This window comes from Salvelinus alpinus, chromosome 2 (genome assembly GCF_045679555.1).
Source record: "Salvelinus alpinus chromosome 2, SLU_Salpinus.1, whole genome shotgun sequence".
In the NCBI taxonomy this organism is placed as follows: Eukaryota; Metazoa; Chordata; class Actinopteri; order Salmoniformes; family Salmonidae; genus Salvelinus; species Salvelinus alpinus.
This window is the reverse complement of record NC_092087.1, coordinates 73,232,766-73,255,343: the sequence shown is the minus strand read 5'-3', so window position 1 is coordinate 73,255,343 and position 22,578 is coordinate 73,232,766. Positions and strand designations below refer to the sequence as shown.

The following is a 22,578-nucleotide window of genomic DNA, read 5'->3' as shown; positions in this document are numbered from 1 at the left end:
ACTATGCATTATGTGGGTTAAATGCTGTAACACACAATAAAACAATAAATAAAAGTCCCATGATGGTAGTGACTGTCCATTACTGCTTATCACCTATTAACCTTCATTCACATTACTTTACTCAAATATCTCACTTGTTGTGTATATTAAACTATTATTTCATTCCAAGTCGTCATCTCATCTCTATAGAGCTGCTGTCTATACTGTCTCACAAAATCACTATTTTGTAGATCTTCAAAGTAAATAAGGCATGACTGCAGAATACCAATTATCAATCATTTAGATCATGCACTTTCAGGTAGATACCTTGAGGCGCAACAGCTGCTCTCTATATCCTCTCACAATCACGCATTATTTTATCTCTTCTACAGCAGGTGTAAAAGAAACACAGACCGGACATGTAAATGCACAATGGATTATGGCCATTGTAGTTAAGTACCGCATCTTATGTGCCAAACAATGTGGAATATTAGCCCTGTTGGAAACTACAACTCCCTACTACATTGCACAGTTCAGGCTGTATCTGATTAATTTCTAGAGAAACTGTGCAACGTGCGCATTGATCTCACAGTAAAAAAATTGTTTATCGCTCAGTACTACCAAAAACAGACATCTGGAGGCAAGTGTCCTTCCTTACCCCTCAACAGCCTCTTTTCAATACGCACCTGGGGCACATCAGCGTTGTTGAGGATTGAGTCAGTGGCAGTTTCAAAGTGGGACTGTTCCCTATGAAATGTCCCTGGCCTCTACTGTATTGGATTGCAAGGAGTGGATCTTGACCTAGTCGGCACCAGTCATGCTTATTAACCATCTTTGGCTCTGAGAGTCCTACAGTTCTCAGCCTATAACATTCTATCTCATTAGCATAGGGTAGCCAGGGGTCAAGAACCTGTAGCACCAGGAGAGTTCAGGATAGGCAGAGCTCGCTGTAAACCTCGGTGTTGTTCTTTTATCAACGGAGTGCATATGAAACCTATTTTACAAGAAAGAAACGGCAATGTACAGCCTCGCAAAAACAAACCAATATCCTTCAGCACCCCCAGAGAGACAGAGGAGACCGTTTTTTTTACCCTGTGACCTGAGAGTCATTAACAGTCACAGGATCAAACATCAACCAAAACACACAGTACTGTGCAAAAGTTTTAGGCAGGTGTGGAAAAAAACTGTAAAGTAAGAATGCTTTCAAAAATAGACATGTTAATAGTTTATATTTATCAATTAACAAAATGCAAAGTGAATGAACAGAAGACAAATCTACATCAAATCAATATTTGGTGTGACCAAGCTTTGCCTTCAAAACAGCATCAAGTCTTCTAGGTACACACAATTTCTGAAGAAACTCAGCAGGTAGGTTGGCCCAAACATCTTGGAGAACTAACCACAGTTCTTCTGTGGATTTAGGCAGCCTCAGGTGCTTCTCTCTCTTCATGTAATCCCAGACAGACTTGTTGATGTTGAGATCAGGGCTCTGTGGGGGCCATACCATCACTTCCAGGACTCCTTGTTATTCTTTACGCTGAAGATAGTTCTTAATGACTTTCGCTGTATGTTTGGGGTCTTTGTCTTGCTGCAGAATACATTTGGGGCCATTCAGATGCCTCCCTGATGGATAAGATGCCTGTACTTTTCAGCATTGAGGAGACCATTCATTCTGACCAAATCACCAACTCCATTTGTAGAAATGCAGCCCCAAACTTGCAAGGAACCTCCACCATGCTTCACTGTTGCCTGCAGACACTCATTCATGTACCGCTCTCCAGCCCTTCGGTGAACAAACTACCTTCTGCTAGACAGATATTTCAAATTTTGACTTATCAGTCCAGAGCACCTGCTGCCATTTTTATGCACCCAGATCCTGTGTTTTCGTGCATAGTTGAGTCGCTGTGCCTTGTTTCCACGTCGGAGGTATGGCTTTGTGGGCGCAAATCGCCCATGAAGGCGACTTCTGACCAGACTTCTCCGGACAGTAGATGGGTGTACCAGGGTCCCATTGTTCTCTGCCAATTCTGAGCTGATGGCACTGCTGGACATCTTCTGATTGCGAAGAGAAGTAAGCATGATGTTTCTTTCATTTGCTGCAGTAAGTTTCCTTGGCCGACCACTGCGTCTACGGTCCTCAACGTTGCCCGTTTGTGCTTCTTTGTGCTTCTTCAAAAGAGCTTTGACAGCACATCTGGAAACCCCTGTATGCCTTTAAATTTCGGTCCTTGCTGAGACACTGGCTTGTAGGCCTCTCCAGGTCTCACACTCATGGTGAAATTTGGTGGAGGATCTGTGATGATCTGGAGGTGCAAGGCTGGAATTGGACAGATTTGTCTTTGTGAAGGACGCATGAATCAAACCACGTACAAGGTTGACCTGGAAGAAAACCTGCTTCCATCTGCTCTGACAATGTTCCCCAACTCTGAGGATTGTTTTTTCCAGCAGGACAATGCTCCATGACACACAGCCAGGTCAATCAAGGTATGGATCAAATCAAGACCCTGTCATGGCCAGCCCAATCTCCAGACCTGAACCCCATTGAAAACCTCTGGAATGTGATCAAGAAGAAGATGGATGGTCACAAGCCATCAAACAAAGCCGAGCTGCTTGAATTTTTGCGCCAGGAATGGCATAAAGGCACCCGACATCAATGTGAAAGACTGGTGGAGGGCATGCCAAGACGCATGAAAGCTGTGATTGAAAATCAGGGTTATTCCACCAAATACTGATTTCTCTACTATTCCAAAGTTAAAACATTAGTATTGTGTTGTTTAAAAATGAATATGAACTTATTTTCTTTATTCGAGGTCTGACAACACTTTTCTGACAACAACTTTTTTGTTATTTTGACCAGTTGTCATTTTCTGCAAATAAATGACCTAAATGACAATATTTGTATTTTGGGAGAATTGTTGTCAGTAGTTTATATAATAAAACAAAAATGTTCATTTTACCCAAACACATACCTATAAATAGTAAAACCTGAGAAACGGATAATTTTGCAGTGGTTTCTTAATTTTTTCCAGAGCTGTATATATCATGTCCTCTACATAATATCCTCTATATAATATCTATATATACAGTGCATTCAGAAATTATTCAGACCCCTTCCCTTTTTCCACATTTTGTTACGTTACAGCCTTATTCTAAAATGCATTAAATATTTTTGCCCCCCTCAATCTACACACAATACCCCACAATGAACAAGAGAAAACAGGTTGTTTGAATTATTTGCACATTTATAATTGTAAAAAACAACAGAAATACCTTATTCAGTATTCAGACCCTTTGCTATGAGATTCAAAATTGAGCTCAGGTGCTTCCTGTTTCCATTGATCATCCTTGAGATGTTTCTACAACTTGATTAGAGTCCACCTGTGGTAAATTCAATTGATTGGACATGATTTGGAAAGGCAGACACCTGTCTATATAAGGTCCCACAGTTGACAGTGCATATCAGAGCAAAAACCAAGCCATGAGGTCGAAGGAATTGTCCTTGGAGCTCCGAAACAGGATTGTGTCGAGGCACATCTGGGGAACGGTACCACAAAATGTCTGCAGCGTTGATGGTCCCCAAGAACACAGTGGCCTACATCATTCTTAAACGGAAGAAGTTTGGAACCACCAAGACTTCCTAGAGCTGGCTGCCCGGCCAAACTGAGCAATCAGGGGAGAAGGGCCTTGGTCAGGTAGGTGACCAAGAACCTGATGGTCACTCTGACAGAGCTCTAGATTTCCTGTATGGAGAAGGGAGAACCTTCCAGAAGGACAACGATCTCTACAGCACTCCACCAATCAGGCCTTTATGGTAGAGTGGCCAGACGGAAGCCACTCCTCAGTAAAAAGCCCATGACAGCCTGCTTGGAGTTTGCTAAAAGGCACCTAAAGGACTCTCAGACCATGAGAAACAAGATTCTCTGGTCTGAGGAAACCAAAATTGAACTATTTGGCCTGAATACCAAGCGTCACATCTGGAGAAAACCTGGCACTATCACTACGGTGAAGCATGGTGGTGGCAGCATCATGCTGTGGGGATGTTTTTCAGGGGACTGGGAGACTAGTCAGGATTGAGGGAAAAATTTACGGAGCAAAGTACAGAGAGATCCTTGTTGAAAACCTGCTCCAGAGCGCTCAGGACCTCAGACTGGGGGCGAAGGTTCACCTTCCAACAGGACAACAATCCTAAGCACACAGCCAAGACAACAAAGGAGTGGCTTCGGGACAAGTCTCTGAATGTTCTTGAGTGGCCCAGCCAGAGCCCAGACTTGAACCCAAACTAACATCTCTGGAGACATGACAATAGCTGTGCAGCGACACTCCCCATTCAACTTGACAGAGCTTGAGAAGATCTGCACAGAAGAATGGGAGAAACTCCGCAAATACAGGTGCCAAGCTTGCAGCATCAAACCCAAGAAGAATTGAGTCTGTAATCACTGTCAAAGGTGTTCCAACAAAGTACTGCGTAAAGGGTACTTATGCGTAAAGAATACTTATGTAAATATGGCATTTTAATTTTTTATAAATTCGCACAAATTTCTACAAACCTGTTTTTGTTTTGTCATTATGGAGTATTGTGTGTAGATAGATGAGGGGGGGAATTATTTTATACATTTTTGAATTAGGCTGTAACGTAACGAAATGTGGAAAAAGTCAACAGGTCTGAATACTTTCCGAATGCACTATATATAGAATATAAAGCTCTCAGAATAAAATGAATATCTCCCCTTCCAAACTGTGTCAGGGTGTAATTGTCTAGAATAGAAATAAACTTCTCTGCAGGCAGCACATGCCTTGCTTCTAGGCTGACATGCTAACTACTAATTACAGCAGTCTACTTCTCCCCTGGTAACTCATGCATTGCTTTACTTGATCTGAGGAAATGTGAAAAAATAACAAACTATGACGCCTAAGGAGGTTAGAATAAATGGAGATGGAGAGAGAGAAAGAGATGGAGAGAGAGACAAGGTGGGAGAGAGCGAGAGACAGGGAAATGGAAGAGCGACAAAGGCATCCAGATTAGGTTTGGGCAGTATACCGTATATGTATACTGGGGTATATGGAAATAGTTCACAGGATGGTTTTTCAATACCGTCATTACCATTGAAACTATTTATTTTAAGTTTAAAACACGTTTGAATATTTGTAGCTACTTTAAGTAAATACCTGCACTCAACTTGTGCAATAAGTTAGGAGATCAAGAAGATTGCGTTCTTCATTTCACCTGTCACATCTTTTCATAATGAAGCTTACCGGTAGTCCCCAGTCACGTGGTGTTTGTTTACAAGCACACAACAACGACAGACCGGAGCCTTGTGGGTCACACGCTGTTGTGCAGCACGCGCCAGGTAATGTAGTTACATTCACAACTAAATGTTTGCCAGCTAGATTACTTATAACTAAGTTAACTGTCTAAAAGTTGCTAAATGCTCTGCAGTTGTGCATTTTGTTTGCTAATTTAGTGGTTAGCTTCTTCGTTTGGTAACAGCAAAGAATCCTGGATCAAGAGCAGGGTTTCCTTTAGGAAAATGTGACCCTGGACATTTGACTGGCACCATTTTAATTTACCCGGACCCATATCCATTGGGTGCGTAACCTGATTAGGGCGTCCACCCACGTTGCTCAGAATGACAGAAATCCCATTTAGATTATGGTAATTTATCTTAACAGAACATGCAAGTTGAGGATGCAACGACGTGCGTCCTTCTTACTGAATTCCACTGCACACTTTGAAGACGTTACATTTACTTTTCCTCAGCCAACAAGATGCGTAACGAACAGCAAAATCAAAAGCCCCTGTCAATCTACTACTCCTTATACTAGAAAAGTTGACATATTCTATTGGTCAGCTTGTCGAGAAAGAAATAGCCCAAACAGACTATGGCAGTTGTGGGACAATAGATCCCAAATCCATTCAACCAGCAGGAGACCTAGAAAACATTCTAAAGCAATGAGTCTGATGCAACAGATCAGAACATTTAGCTTAAAATGTTGATAAACAATTACTTCTTCACATTATAACCACAGCAATGCGCACAAGGCAGTAGGCTACGTGTGAAAATTTGTTTCATAATGCAATTAGCGGGAAAATACCGTTAGAAATTTAGAAATTGGGGAATTCTAATATGCAACAACTAGCATGGGTTTCTAAAACGACTAGGATTGTCCCTTTGGCTACTGGACAATGAAAGAATGTTGAAAACCAATAGAACATGAGAGAAATAGGCTACTGGTTTCAATGGCATATGTAAGTCTTTACGAAACAATAGGGTACTGGTTTCAATGGCATATGTAAGTCTTTACGAAACAATAGGGTACTGGTTTCAATGGCATATGGAAGTCTTTACGAAACAATAGGGTACTGGTTTCAATGGCATATGGAAGTCTTTATGAAACAATAGGCTACTGGTTTCAATGGCATATGGAAGTCTTTATGAAACAATAGGCTACTGGTTTCAATGGCATATGTAAGTCTTTACGAAACAATAGGGTACTGGTTTCAATGGCATATGGAAGTCTTTACGAAACAATAGGGTACTGGTTTCAATGGCATATGTAAGTCTTTACGAAACAATAGGGTACTGGTTTCAATGGCATATGGAAGTCTTTATGAAACAATAGGCTACTGGTTTCAATGGCATATGGAAGTCTTTATGAAACAATAGGCTACTGGTTTCAATGGCATATGGAAGTCTTTATGAAACAATAGGGTACTGGTTTCAATGGCATATGGAAGTCTTTATAAAACAATAGGCTACTGGTTTCAATGGCATATGGAAGTCTTTATGAAACAATAGGCTACTGGTTTCAATGGCATATGGAAGTCTTTATAAAACAATAGGCTACTGGTTTCAATGGCATATGGAAGTCTTTATGAAACAATAGGCTACTGGTTTCAATGGCATATGGAAGTCTTTATAAAACAATAGGCTACTGGTTTCAATGGCATATGGAAGTCTTTATGAAACAATAGGCTACTGGTTTCAATGGCATATGGAAGTCTTTATGAAACAATAGGCTACTGGTTTCAATGGCATATGGAAGTCTTTATAAAACAATAGGCTACTGGTTTCAATGGCATATGGAAGTCTTTATGAAACAATAGGCTACTGGTTTCAATGGCATATGGAAGTCTTTATAAAACAATAGGCTACTGGTTTCAATGGCATATGGAAGTCTTTATGAAACAATAGGCTACTGGTTTCAATGGCATATGGAAGTCTTTATGAAAGTAATTGCCTCCACAGATATGGTCAGATTTGCCTAGGCGACTTTGAAGCAAGGTAAAACATTCCTCATAATATGTAGTAAAATGTTCAGGTTTCAAACAATTAAGTATATGTTTTCCAAATGCATACTGGCTTCAGCTCATTGCAAAGTGGTGTGTGACGCGCTGATGAAGCCTGCCTTCCGTTGAGAAATAAAAAGAGTAGCTCTTTTTAATTGTGGCCATCAAAACTATTTTCAACACGCGATTGCATTTAGAATTAATGTGCAATGATTGGGCTTATAAAAGCGCTGTCTGACAGATTTACCGTTCAAAAGCTCTGTATCTGTATGCTATGCGTGTGTGCTAAATAAGACACATAACAAATATACACACGCGCCAATTTCATTGCACTAAATTATGCAAATGAACCTATAGACCAATAAGCATGACCAGTCAAATGTATTTACATCGACTAGTATTTCCATCAATGAATAGGCTAAAAAGCATTATTTCTCTATGGGAATGTTTTTCTTCTCAATGCCAAGGACATGCCGGTGCCGATTTTATTTCTCTGCTTTAAAAAAAAATATTGGCCAAAAGGCAGCTATTACCTGCTAACGGAGACCCTGATCAAGAGCCTTGCTGTCAAATATTTTGTTTTGTTCATGCAGCAAACTGTGAGTAGCATTCTTTTGTTACTTGTATAACTTTATTAGCTGGGATGGCTGTCCTGACAATAGTTTAGGATAAAATGTATAAAATGTTCGGAAATGCTCTCGTTAGCATTTAGTTAGCATTCTCTATGGGATTTTACATGTACCTGTTAGCATTGCTAACCTGCGGATTAAAGAGGCTCAGTTGCGTAGCCTAGGAGTAGCCTAGTGGTTAAGAGCGTTGGGCCAGTAACTGAAAGGTTGCTGGTTCAAATGCACAAGCCGGCAAGGTGAAAAAATCTGCCGTTCTTCCCTTGAGCAAGTCAGGTAACTCCCAAAAAAACAACTGTTCCCGGCATACATTAAAGCAGCATATTTTGTCACAAACTGAAATTAGGCAAACTATACACATTTCAGAAACCAAGAAATGGCGATTTCTGCATAGTGCATCTTTAAATGTGCAATACACATTTCGGTTGAATGCATTCAGTTGTGCAACTGACTAAGTATCCCCCCTTTCCCTTTTTGAAAATGGCGCCCTTAGTGTTCAGTGCCGGTAATACAGAATATCCCGGGATGGCACAAGGCCGTTGTGACAATCTGGATACCGCCCAAACCTAATACAGATCCAGCGAACTTGACAGTAGGGCTGTCTCTGACTAAAAACAATCTTGGTCGACTGAGTCATCTGTAGAACGTGTATTTTTCCATATATAGACACACCCTATGTCTTTGAATAAAATCAACTATATGCACTGAGCTTGTCTGATGCTTTAAGCACACTGTTTGATTAAATAATTAAGACACAAATAGCTCAAGAGGGAGCCCGATGGCCACGATGTGTTAAAACTTCTTAGGGATAGGGGGTATTTTCACGTCCGGATGAAAAGCGTGCCCAAAGTAAACTGCCTGTTACTCAGGCCCAGAAGCTAGGATATGCAAATAATGGTAGATTTGGATAGAAAACACTCTAAAGTTTCTAAAACTGTTCAAATAATATCTGTGGTGAGTATAACAGAACTGATTTGGCAGGCGAAACCCCGAGGACAAACCATTCAGGGGAGAAAAAAAATTGAGGTCATAGTATTTCCCACTAGTTTTCTATGGGAAGCCCTATTTAATAGGAACCTGGTTGCAGTTCCTATGGCTTCCACTAGATGACAACAGTCTTTAGAAATTGGTTGATGTTTTTCTTTTGAGAAATGAAGAAGTATGGCTGTTCTTTGTAAGTGTCACTCCATGTGGACTCTACTGTTTGGTGCGCGTGAACCGGAACGCGCCTCACGTTGTTTTTATCCAGTATTGGAAACAGTTTATCCAGTCTTAAATTTTTATTTTATCGATTATTTACGTTTTAGGATACCTGAGGTTGGATTAGGAACGTTGTTTGAAATGTTTGGACCAAGTTTACAGGTAATTTATTAGATACTTTGTAGTCATGTTGGGCGAGTTGGAACCGGTGTATTTCTGAATCAAACAAGCCAAATAAAATGGACATTTTGGGGATATAAAGAAGGACATTTTGGAGTGCCAACAGAAGAAGATCTTCAAAGGTAAGGCATTTATTATATCGTTATTTCTGACTCTTGTGTCGCCACCTGCCTGGTTGAAAATGATTTTCATGTGTTTGTATGCTGGGCGCTGTCCTCAGATAATCGCATGGTCTGCTTTCGCCGTAAAGCCTTTTTGAAATCTGACATTGCGGCTGGATTAACAAGAAGTTAAGATTTATTTTGATGTATTACACTTATATTTTTGTGAATCTTGAATATTGATATTTCTGTAGTTTGAATTTGGCGCTCTGCAATTTCACTGGATGTTGTCAAATCGATCCCGCTAAAGGGATTGTCACTAACAGGTTTAAAAAGAAATGACAGCGAGTGCCTCTGTGAACAGGCACCACAGCACAGCAAGTGTTTATCGCGCTGTCCATGCTGAAGCTGCAACATAATTACAGCCATTTAGTTTCTTACTTGTTTCTCTGGCTGAAAGGTTCGGTTACCAAAATACCTAATTTGTATTAAAAAAACATTCCCTTTTCCCTCAACCCTTGCTCTCTTTACGTGAAACATGTATACATTGCATGCACGTGACCAATAGGTCCTGACCTATAGCCTATCATAATCACATCAATACATTTGTTATAACAAACTCAGAACATCATAACATATGTGACAGCAAAATGGATGCGGAGGACATGAAAAAGAAAACGGGGGAATTGCTCAGGAGGGAAAGTCAGATGTGTGGAAGACATTTGACTTAGTTGTGGAAACTATTGGAGAAGAAGAAAAAGGAGGGGATATAGGAACAAGCGCTGTGAGAGTATTGTGTACCAAACAGCTGCTTTTAGATCACAATATTATCATTGTTTAGGAGCGAGAGCTGCGTGCACATTATGTGTGACAAACAGGAGCTGTTAGATTACCATATCATTTTTCACAGGCATAGAAAGTAAATTTTTCCTCAATAATGTAGCAGTAGTCAGAGCGGTCAGAGGGGTTCGTTTTTTTTTTTGGGGGGGGGGGGGGTTGAGGTGAGGAGGATTATTTAAGATACTGTTTGAAGAGGTAGGGTTTCAGATGATAATGACATGACTTATTATAATGGTGTTCATAATAATAATTGTAATAATAAAAATAAGAACAAGAAGATCAAGAAAAAGGAGGCTATAGGAGCGAGAGCTGCGTGCACATTATGTGTGACATTCAGGAGCTGTTAGATTACCATATCAATTTTCTGCCTGTTTGGAACAGCGTAAACAACAGTAAATAAATTAAATGTAATACCAGAGTCTGTTCTAACGAAAAAAACGTTGTAAAGACTTTATTACAGCAGAGCAAAGATTAAAAACAGCTGAATTTGTGAAATTGCTCTACATTTTAAGGTTGCATGAGGCTTGGTGCTCACGGAATCAGTAGGCTATTAAACAAACACTCATTCTGGCAACAGAAGCAGGATCTGTCTTATTGGTTATATAATGTAGATATATATGGATGATTTATAAAGCCAGGCACGTTTAACAGTTAGGCTATTGATTATAGACCTAATAAAGTTGGGGTTTCCTCTCTCCTCAATTTTCTTAGACAATTAAGGCAAGGGCTGCTTCCTCGTTTCCTAACTCCGCTGCTGCCTCCGCCGCATTGTTCTCAACACCAACATGCTGGTTAACGACGCCATTATGCACTAAGCAACATAGAGAAAGGCGCCAATTCAACAGCGCCCTGAAGATTACATTTCAGAACCACGGACAGCGACCGCTATCCCTCACGGGAGAAAGCGCATTTGTTATAAAATAATATATTTATTAGTGTTGCACCATTATTCTTACTGTATATAACCATTTACAATATCAGTAGCACATGTCATAAGAGTGATGGACAGGTGTCTTGTGCACCATGAAAAACAAAATCTATTTACGACCAAACAATCAACCAGTTGACTAAATGTGGTCAGCCCTACTTGACAGGGAGTTATTTTTTAATCAAGTAGTAGGTTAGGTACAGTACTACTGAAGGTTGAAAATATGCCAGTTATTCAGGGCCAGCTGTTGCTTATCTGCAGGGAGACAAAGAGCCCTGTGAAGGCGGCACAGTTAGTCTGTGTGAATGACTCAGCATGAGCCCCCCTCCCTGGCTGGCTGATTACTGCAGATCAGGCCCATTGGCAGGGAGCCATTACATTAGCACTACTAGCCACATGGATGGATGGAGCACCGACAGGGCCTCACTAAAGCCTGGTGCTCACCTAGCAATCCAGCCCCTGCCGGGGAGTGTGTTGGACGGGGCATAGGGTTTGGGTTGAGAGGCCTTCTTGTCATTTCTAGCAGGTCAGTTACTATGACAAAATGGCCCACTTTGTTACTAGTAGGGATCATCAAAAAAAAATTATTGACCAGATGGTCGGGGAGCTGGTACATAATTACAAATAATTTGTAGCAAGAAGCTCAAACCGATATAATATTTGACTAAAACATAATAATTTAAAACCATTTCTATACGATCCCATGTTTCTCTCAATTATGAGTGGGAATACTTGAACAGATTTCCAAAATTAAAATCACTTGGAGTTGATTTCCTGGTGTTTTAAAAGTATTTTAGCTATGTCCAACAATAAAACAAAATAAAAAATAAAATAACCCCAAAAATGTTTTAATCTGGCCGTGGGCCACCAGTTGGTGAACCCTGCCCTAGAGCATTGGAGCGTGTTAATGTTTGTTATTGAGAGGGGTCAGGGTTAGAGAGCTGAAAATGCAACCCATGGGAACTAATTACATATTCCCACATCAGCCAACAAGCCATTAACTAGGACCACTCCATAAGCCATAGAAACCTTAAAAAAACAACACTAAATCCCTCACAGATTCCCTCATAAAACCTCTGCTTTATAAACGTCCCAAAATGACCTCATCCCCCGAGCTGCCCTTCTGCCTCTTATTGCAGCCACCTGGGGAGAGAACCACAGGAATAGCTGGTGCTGTGGAACTGTGGAGGCAATCACAGTTGTCCTCCCTTCTCTCTGGGTCTCAGGCGGCTAACTGACATTCCATCTATTCCAGGAATGCATGTCATGTCACTAAGTGGGCCGTAATCACAGGGGAAACGCTGGTTATCTGGGACATTGCTAATGTCATTGCCAACTTATTAGAACCCTGGAATATGGTGGTTTATCTAAGGACAAATTGTTTTGGGGGTCTCTGTGGGTTTGGTATTGGACAATGCTGATTGATACCAAAAAGGGAGGGGAAAGGCTACTGGTCCACTTCAATAAGATACCAATGTAAGGTAAAGAAGCCTACACCTGGTTTTCTCAAGTCAGAAGTCAAAAGCAGGACTTCTATCCTACTTACGTAGATGAGGCCAGAGTAGTAGCGGTCCTTGAGGTTGTGCAGCACTGAAGCCTCGTTCAAACACGTGAGCTCGGCCATGTCCTCCACCTTACTGAACTTGGGAGGGTTCATCTTCTGGATATCGTCCTTGTTCACCATGGCCTTCTTGCTGTTCTCAGCCAGCTCCACCACCACCTCGTCGCCGCGCTCCTCGCGGATGCTGGCCGCCTCGAAGCCGTGGCGCTCCGAGGGGATCCACACGAGCTTCTTGGCCGTCCAGTCGGCCTGCGTGGCCGGGTTGCAGACCACGGCACGGTCCACGAACAGGTACCGCTCCGGGTCCTCCTGCCCGCTCCGCTGTGCCATCTCTGGGGTACAACCAGAACACACTAGGACACCTGGACGGGAGACACAAACAGTTAACACATTGGTTGAGTTATACCCATTATTTAAAAACTCAGGTCGACCCCTAGCCCCTACCGAAGCTCTCCTGTAGATCTAATGATGAATGTGATGCCCAGGGGTAGTTTGGGATACAGAATACCAGTAATCCTCAAAATCTGGAGCTTAAATACCAGAACAACAGACAGCTGAGCTGAGTTCTGAGGTTAGTCTCCTTGTAAATCAGACTCTCTCCTACAGTAACACACTCCCAGTCCAAGTACAGTACCCTCAGTGTGTCCCTCTCACCAACTCCCTCAAAAATAAACTTTCCTCAGACAGCACACATGACAATTATCACCCTGATGTCTGAGCCAAGCTATGTGTGGGTAGACTAGAGGCTCTCCCTCTACAGAGATAGATTCACGGTCTGTCTGTCATACACTGCATATGCATGACTTCTTCCAGTTCAGCTAGGCTAGGGATTGGAAGGAAGAGCCAAGGGGGAAAGCTAACCCTAGATCAGTATTTGGAGAACACTTCAGCCTCCTTCGCACCATGACTGCAGAAAAACAACATAATATATCCTCGCCTGAAGCATCCAGGGAGGAGTGGAGGAATTGCAGTCTTCCATGTAGCCCAGCCCTGCTGAAATGCTTCACAGACCACCACCGCCAGCTTCTGTATCAGTATCTAGTGTTTACAGAGCCTGGTTAAGCTGACTAGACCATACTAAATAGGAAGAAGCAACCAAGCACACTTCCTGATCCAGGTAGTAGCCAGTGTGCCATATCATTTCTTAATGTGATAAGAATGATTGGGATATGATGTCATCAACTCCGATAACACTATCTTATTGTAATAGTCTATTACTGCTGACATGAGCTATTCAGCATTTCTAGACTGATAGTGGGACCATTTTCTGAAAACTATATGAACTTTTGATAAAGCCTATGGCTCGAGTAGATTAGGCTATACTTGAGAATATTGACAGAAAATCAAGAGATGTATTGACGACGGTCACACAACTGGGCAAGCCAGCTTCAGCTGATGACGGCAAGCAGGGTGTTTACACGGTGTTGCTTCAACCCGAAACTGGGCCAGATCCCTGGATAGAGGGATCAGGGTGCAGCTAAGCGTACTGTCGTGCCACTGCACAACCCTCTCTACGTCTCAGAAAACCGCTATGATATCTGACCGCACGCCAAACAAGTCATCCAGCCAAGGCATTGCCAGCCCTTGTTGAAATTACCAAGCCCTTCGCTGATAAACTTGCCGAGTAAACGTGGTTAGAATAAAATGCATTGCCCACGTCAAACTGATTCTTGCTGTAATGTTAGCTAGGTAACGTTAGCTAACATTGTCGGGCAAGCTCTGTATTTAGCTGCATTGGTGAGCATAGTTTATACAATATTGAATTTCTAAATAAAAGTTCAACTTCTATTGTCATAACCGAACAGTACATGACTGTGTTAAAATACCATATGTTTAGCACGAGCTAAAGCAATGAACATCAAAAGGAGTCAGGAGTTCTGATGCAGTTTAGGGTCCTTGCGCTGCATGCACCATCACTGAAATGTATACCTGGAAAGACATTTTAGAATGTTCCTATAATGAGCATATCAATTAGTTTGCTATTATGAAAAGGATTACTTAATTCAATTGATGATTTTTTTTTTTATCTAGAAAATGTCATTGAAACAATTGAGCATGTTAGCTAGCTAGCTAGTTTAGTGTCAACTAGCCAGCAGTAGTGTCAACTAGCCAGCAGTTGAGGTCCTCCATCGTTGAAGTCATGGCAAAATAATCCGTTAGCCAGCTAGCCACCCCGGCATCCCTCAAGAAAACGACTCTAATAAACTCACCTGGTGCAGATGATAATGAAAGTCAGACACTTTTATGAATATCCTGATAGTAAGCAGAACAAAGTAATATTCCTCAGTATTCTTTGAAATGTCTGCAAATATTCCCTTTTTTCGGACGCTTCTCATCAGTGGTACACCCCCACCATCCAACTTCTTCTCAACCAAACTCGCCATGCAGCACTTTTCTATTCCCGCCTCTAGGACCAGCCGTGCGGCACACCCACTATTCAAAGATCAAATATGATTGGATTCCACCGCCTGAAGTCTACAAGCGATTGGTTGAAATTCCTCCCGTTTGAAAACCTTGATATATATGATTATCCGCCCGAGCCATGACGTTTCACCTGCAGACGGGTGGGTGCTGCCATGGGCAACTTGCAGTGAATAAATTGGATAATAATTGGATAATATCAAACGAAAAAGGCCCATTCACTGGTCTTTGACATGTCCATCACACACTACATCCTCTGAATATGAATTCTCCATCCCATCAATTTGTTTGCACCTTTCCACTCAAATTATGTTATGTTGATTATTACACCAAAATTACGATATTTTTCCGTGAACAGCAAGATTCATGTATTTGTGGGATTTGTAGCCTATCAACTAATGTGATATGGACCCATAACTGTCCCCATTTATTATGTATACTTTATAACCCACTATATTAGACTAGTCTGGTCTGGATTAGCTAATAATGTAGCTAATACATTTGTATAAAACGATGAGAAAACAACATCCCATCATCACAAATCAGAAGTCTTTTGTCCACTCCTTGACTACAATACTGAACAAAAATATAAACGCAACATGCAACAAATGTTACAATTTTACGGTTACAGTTCATATTAGGAAATCAGCAGGGTTGGGGAGTAAGAGATTACATGTAAAGGATTACAAAAAACGGCAACAGTAAACCGTTACGTTACCAGCAACAATAGTGTAATCAGATTACATGATGATAATTACTTCGAGGATTACTTTTAAATTCAGAAAGGATGTTTCCTGAAAAAATATTTGACACTTCTCTGTTTTCTCAATGACATTCAAATCAGCTTTGAAAAAAGGCGCAAATTTAAGTTTGTTCCACCTGAGCGAGTCTGGCCACAAATCAGAGACCACTATGATGACACACCAAATGTGTTTGATGGATCGCGGGAAACGAGCAGGAATAAATAGGATTTTGTAGGCTACAGTCCAAGCTATGTCTTCCAATTGTGCGACTGCTGTTGGCATCCAAAGATTATCCAATTTTCCAATTTGTGGTTGTTGTGGATGGCTGTTCACAAATCTTTTTGAAACCAGTGGGCAACCAGTGAAAAATGCGCTCTTGCAACAGTTGCATAGTGCGGATCCAAGTGGATTCAATCAAAGTGGGGCTTTTATTGCTCAATCTAATTCATGCTGAAAACAATAATAATCCATAGTCCTAATGGACACATGCTCAAACTTGGCCAATCTGTAGTTGCTACATCCATTTTTGGATGTATAAACTTTACATATATGTATATATACATAAATATATATAAGATAAAAGTTAAAAGTTTGGACAAACCTACTCATTCAAGGGTTTTGCTTAATTTTTTTATATTTTCTACATTTTAGAATAATAGTGAAGACATCAAAAATAGGAAATAACACATGGAATCATGTAGTAACCAAAGAAGTGTTAAAGAAATAAAAAAATATTTCATATTTGAGATTCTTCAAAGTAGCCCACCTTTGCCTTGATCACAGCTTTGCACACTTTTTGGCATTCTCTCAACCAGCATCATGAGGTAGTCACCTGGAATGCATTTCAATTAACAAGTGAACCTTGTTAATGCGTTTGAGCCAATCAGTTGTGTTGTGACAATGTAGGGGTGGTATACAGAAGATAGTCCTATTTGGTAAAAGAACAAGTCCATATTATGGCAAGAACAGCTCAAATAAGCAAAGAGAAACAACAGTCCATCATTACTTTAAGACATGAAGGTCAGTCAGTACAGAACATTTAAAGAACTTTGAAAGTTTCTTCAAGTGCAGTCGCAAAAACCATCAAGCGCTATGATGAAACTGGCTCTCATGAGGACCGCCACAGGAAAGGAAGACCCAGAGTTACCTCTGCTGATGAGGATAAGTTCATTAGAGTTACCAGCCCAAATGTTATCCCAAATAAATGCTTCACAGAGTTCAAGTAACAGACACATCTCAACATCAACTGTTCAGAGGAGACTACGTGAATCAGGCCTTCATGGTCGAAATGCTGAAAATAAACCACTACTAAAGGACACCAATAAGAAGAAACACAAGCAATTGGGCCAAGAAACACAAGCAATGGACATTAGACCGGTGGAAATCTGTCCTTTGGTCTGATGAGTCCAAATGTGAGATTTTTGGTTCCAACCGCCGTGTCTTTGTGAGAGTAGGTGAAAGGTAGGTGAACGGATAAGGTGAACGGATGTAGGTGAAAGGATTATTTTCACATGTGTGGTTCCCACCGTGAATTATGGAGGAGGAGATGTGATGGTGTGGGGGTGATTTGGTGGTGACACTGTCAGTGATTTATTTAGAATTCAAGTCACCACAGCATTCTGCAGCGATACGCCATCCCATCTGGTTTGCACTTAGTGGGAATATCATTTGTTTTTCAACAGGACAGTTACCCAACACACCTCCAGGTTGTGTAAGGGCTATTTGACCAAGAAGGAGAGTGATGGAGTGCTGCATTAGATGACCTGCCTTCCACAATCACCTGACCTCAACCTAATTGAGATGGCTTGAGATGAGTTGGACCGCAGAGTGAAGGAAAAGCAGCCAACAAGTGCTCAACATACGTGGGAACTCCATCAAGACTGTTGGAAACGCATTCCTCATGAAGCTGGTTGAGAGAATGCCAGAGTGTGCAAAGCTGTCATCAAGGCAAAGGGTGGCTACTTTGAAGAATCTCAAATATAAAATATATTTTGATTTGTTTAACACTTTTTTGGTTACTACATGATTCCATATGTGTTATTTCATAGTTCTGATGTTTTCACTATTATTCTACAATGTAGAAAATACTAAAAATAAAGAAAAACCCTTGAATGAGTACAGTGGCAAGATAAAGTATGTGAACCCTTTGGAGTTACCTGGATTACTGTATAAATTGGTCATCAAATTTGATCTGATATTCATCTAAGTCACAACAATAGACAAACATAGTGTGCTTGAACTAATAACACACAAATTATTGTATTTTTCTTGTCTATATTGAATACATCATTTAAACATTCACAGTGTAGGTTGGAAAAAGTATGTGAACCCCTAGGCTAATGACTTCTCCAAAAGCTAATTGGGGTCAGGAGTCAGCTAACCTAAATAAATTCCCAAGTTTGTCAAGACATTTTGCAGGAGAATGTTAGGCTATCTGTCCTCCAACTGAAGCTCAACAGAAGTTGGGTGATGCAACAGAACAATGACCCAAAACACAGAAGTACAGTGCCTTCCGAAAGTATTCACTCCCCTTGGCATTTTTCCTATTTTGTTGCCTGACAACCTGGAATTAAAAGAGATTTTTGGGGGGGTTGTATCATTTGATTTACACAACATGCCTACCACTTGAAGATGCAAAATATATTTTTTTGTGAAAAAACAAGAAATAAGACAAAAAAACAGAAAACTTGAGCGTGCATAACTATTCACCCCCCCAAAGTCAATACTTTGTAGAGCCACCTTATGCAGCAATTACAGCTGCAAGTCTCTTGGGATATGTCTCTATAAGCTTGGCACATCTAGCCACTGAGATTTTTGCTCATTCTTCAAGGCAAAACTGCTCCAGCTCCTTCAAATTTGATGGGTTCCTGCTTGTGTACAGCAATCTTTAAGTCATACCACAGATTCTCAACTGGATTGAGGTATGGGCTTTGACTAGGCCTTTCCAAGGCATTGAAATGTTTCCCCTTAAACCACTCATATGATTTCCTGTAAGACAGGAATGTAAGTGTTCTGCCATGGCCAGCGAAAGGCTCGGATCTCAATCCCATTGAGCACGTCTGGGACCTGTTGGATCGGAGGGTGAGGGCTAGGGCCATTCCCCCCAGAAATGTCCGGGAACTTGCAGGTGCCTTGGTGGAAGAGTGGGGTAACATCTCACAGCAAGAACTGGCAAATCTGGTGCAGTCCACGAGGAGGAGATGCACTGCAGTACTTAATGCAGCTGGTGGCCACACCAGATACTGACTTACTTTTGATTTTGACCCCCCCCCCCTTATTGATCAGGGACACATTATTCCATTCCTGTTAGTCACATGTCTGTGGAACTTGTTCAGTTTATGTCTCAGTTATGTTCATATAAATATTTACACATGTTAAGTTTGCTGAAAATAAATGCAGTTGACAGTGGGGATGTTTATTTTTTTGCTGAGTTTATATTTATATATAAATGTAAAGATATAATTTATATATATATATATATATACATATATATATATATATATATATATATATATAATTGATTCTTGAAGAATATAACTTATAAATGCCTCATGAGCTTAGTTCAACTGTCACACCCAAAATATAAGCTTGTATTACTCCAATGTTTTTAAACATTGTAAATGTAAACAAACACGGTATAGCCTCATAACATGGTTAAAACAATAATTTTTATATCATGGATTTTCAGTCCTTGCACCCATAGCTCTGTCTATCAATCTGAGAGTGGTTACATTTCTCCAGGCCCATCCCTCAGCTTTTTACCAAAACAGAGGCCGGCCCTTTAAACAGCTGCACATTATCAAGATATCAAAGTGTCACCAACAAAAAGGTAAACAATAGGCCTATAGCAAATGCAGCATATGGCATTAATTTTGTACATGTAAATAGCACTTTTCAAAGCATGCCATTTGATGAGCACAATCATAAACAACAGAGTAGGGCTGGCGAATAAGTACTTAGTTTTAGGGTCATGCTTGAGTAAAACAATTTGGCTAATCTATACTTCCATATTTGCATGTCCTATTCTTGAAGATCAAGGAGCATAACATTTATTGGAATCACTGGAATTCTGATTGACTTTGGTTTTTAATGTAAAGATATCATTTAATCGTATTATTATATGTAGTAGAAAGTGATGGGGTAGAAGAAGCCTACATAACCAACCTATAAAGTAAAATGTAACATCCATTTATGGTCAGCTATGTAAACCTTAACATTGATTTATCCTGCAATAGACGTTGTTCAAATGGTATCATACATTTGTGTCTTCTTCTAATGCCTCTTAAGGGGAAAGTAATCTAAAAGTAACTGAATGTAATCAGATTACATTAGATTACTTTTGGGTAATCCAAAAGTTACATTACTGATTACAATTTTGGACAGGTAACTAGCAACTGTAATGGATTACACTTAGAAAATAACCTACCCAACCCTAGAAATCAGTAAATTTAAATAAATAAATGAGGCCCTAATCTATGGATTTCACATGACTGGTCAGGGGCTTAGCCATAGGTGGGCCTGGGAGGGCATAGGCCCACCCACTGGGGAGCCAGGCCCAGCCAATATGAATAAATTGTTCCCCACAAAAGGGCTTTTTTACAGACAGAAATACTCCTCAAACGATCCCGCAGGTGAAGAAGACAGATGTGAAGGTCCTTGACTGGCGTGGTTACTCGTAATCTGCGGTTGTAAGGCCGGTTGGACGTACTGTCAAATTCTCTAAAACGACGTTGGAGGCAGTTTATGGTAGAACATTTCAATTTCAATTACCTGGCAACAGCTTTGGTGGACATTCCTGCAGTCAGCATGCCAATTGAACACTCCCTCAAAACATGAGATGTCTGTGGCATTGTGTTGTGTGACAAAACTGCATATTTTAGAGTGGCCTTTTATTGTCCCCAGCACAAGGTGCACCTGTGTGATGATCATGCTGTATAATTAGCTTCTTGATATGCCACACCTGTCAGATGGATTGATTATCTTGTCAAAGGAGAAATACTCACTGGCACTCACTAATAAACAGATTTATGCACAGAATTTGAGATAAATAAGATTTTTGTGGGTAAGGAACATTTATGGGATCTTTATTTCAGCTCATAAAATATGGGGCCAACGCCTTACATGTTGTGTTTATATTTTTGTTGAGTATATATTACCAGCCCAAGGCATGCAATGAATGAATGAATGTTTGCCACCCTCTAGTGGAAAAAAGCTAAAACATACAGCAACCTGTAAATGTTGGAAATGAACTGAAAACTGACATGACTTTACACTTTACTGTCAGTAGAGGTCAGAGTAACTTTAGAAATGGAGAGAGAAACAGCTTGAGACTGCGAATCTGATACACAGAGATGAAGTTCTGGGAGGATGTTTGCATGTAAGGTCTGGGATGGTTGATAGACTAGGTAGGCTACTATTATGATACACAGAGATGAAGTTCTGGGATGATATTTGCATGTAAGGTATGGGATGGTTGCTAGACTAGGTAGGCTACTATTACTTCCTATAATAAGTGATACACAGGTCTACAGTGTCATTACTGTTTTGCAACATATTCAGTTTTACCGGAGTTTGACCGAAACCTGAATGAAACCTGAATGAAACCTGAAGCTGTTGCACCTGCAGGTGTCACAGTTGCTCAGTCACTTACACACCTCCCTAAGCATGGGTATCTTGTCCATCTACAACTGTTTAATGAATACTAATTGTCAGGTGTTCAGGACAGACCCTGTTGTACTAGTTCACAGGAGCCGGAAAGCAACACTCTCTCTCTCTCTCTCTCTCTCTCTCTCTCTCTCTCTCTCTCTCTCTCTCTCTCTCTCTCTCTCTCTCTCTCTCTTCCATTCAGATGACGCAGATGGGTGGATGACTCACCATGGTCTCCCAGGACCAGATATTTTCTCGCTGTTCGTTCTTCTGTCCTCCCTGCGTCACTGGTCTCACATGATGTGCAGTCATTCCGCTCAAGCCCCAGCACTCATTGACAAATGCCATCCGTTAAGGCCACCAAATCCCTGTCCTCCTCTCTCACTCTCTCTCTCTCTCGATCCTATCACTCAATAACCATTACCATTCCTTTGCCATTAGTGTTCAGTTCTCCAAGTCTGAAACATGGTCCAACTGAAAAGTACTGAACTAAAGACTAAAGTACCAACTGAAGTACTGCCTCCCTACTGTGCTAAGAACAATTTAAAGGAGTGTTTGTGTTTTTCTCTTTCAGGTTTGATGTTTTTTGTGTTTTTCTCTTTCTGGTTTGCTGTGTTTTGCTGTGTGTTTCGTCCATCGATGAGGTAAGGACAGGGTAACAGAAGATTTCTGTGTAAGATTCTTTGTTGTCTGATTCCATCCAATGGTTGAACTACAGAGACCAGACAGTTCACTCCTCTTCTTTCTTTAACCACATGGATATTGTTTTCCCAGTAAGCACAGTTTTGACCAGGTCCTCCTCTCTATGACAGGTTTCTTATCAGGACATGGTCTCCAGGTTCCAGTATGAACACCATGCACTTTGATTGTAGTAAACTTCCCGCATCGAAGTCTTCCTTTTCTCTGCATATCCTGCACGAGTCTGTGTTCTTCCTTCTTCTTCTCTCAGGAATTTCAGGTCGATTGGCAGTATTGGTTCTAGTCCAAAGAGAAAGAAAAAGGGTTGACTCATGTACAGTTGAGTTATAGGCATGAACAACTTTGTTTAGGTAATCCGTCCAGTTC

The 22,578-nt window shown here is 40.8% G+C and overlaps 1 protein-coding gene across 11 annotated transcripts in view; it reads right to left on the bottom strand.

Annotated features, from left to right (window-relative positions):
- LOC139567722 (myosin-10-like) overlaps positions 1–21,987 on the bottom strand; it is a 93,725-nt gene extending 71,738 nt beyond the window's left edge. For 9 of the 11 annotated variants that reach the window (XM_071389158.1, XM_071389161.1, XM_071389162.1 and 6 more), the window contains exons 1-2: positions 14,914–15,086; positions 12,689–13,065 (exon numbers count right to left, since the gene is read on the bottom strand). In XM_071389158.1, coding sequence (XP_071245259.1) covers positions 12,689–13,033 — 345 coding nt within the window. In that variant the 5' untranslated portion in view covers positions 13,034–13,065; positions 14,914–15,086. Of the gene's footprint in view, positions 1–12,688; positions 13,066–14,913; positions 15,087–21,741 lie in introns of those variants that run through there. The other 2 variants (XM_071389159.1, XM_071389167.1) reach the window with 2 other exon arrangements.
- Positions 21,988–22,578: the final 591 nt, after the last annotated feature.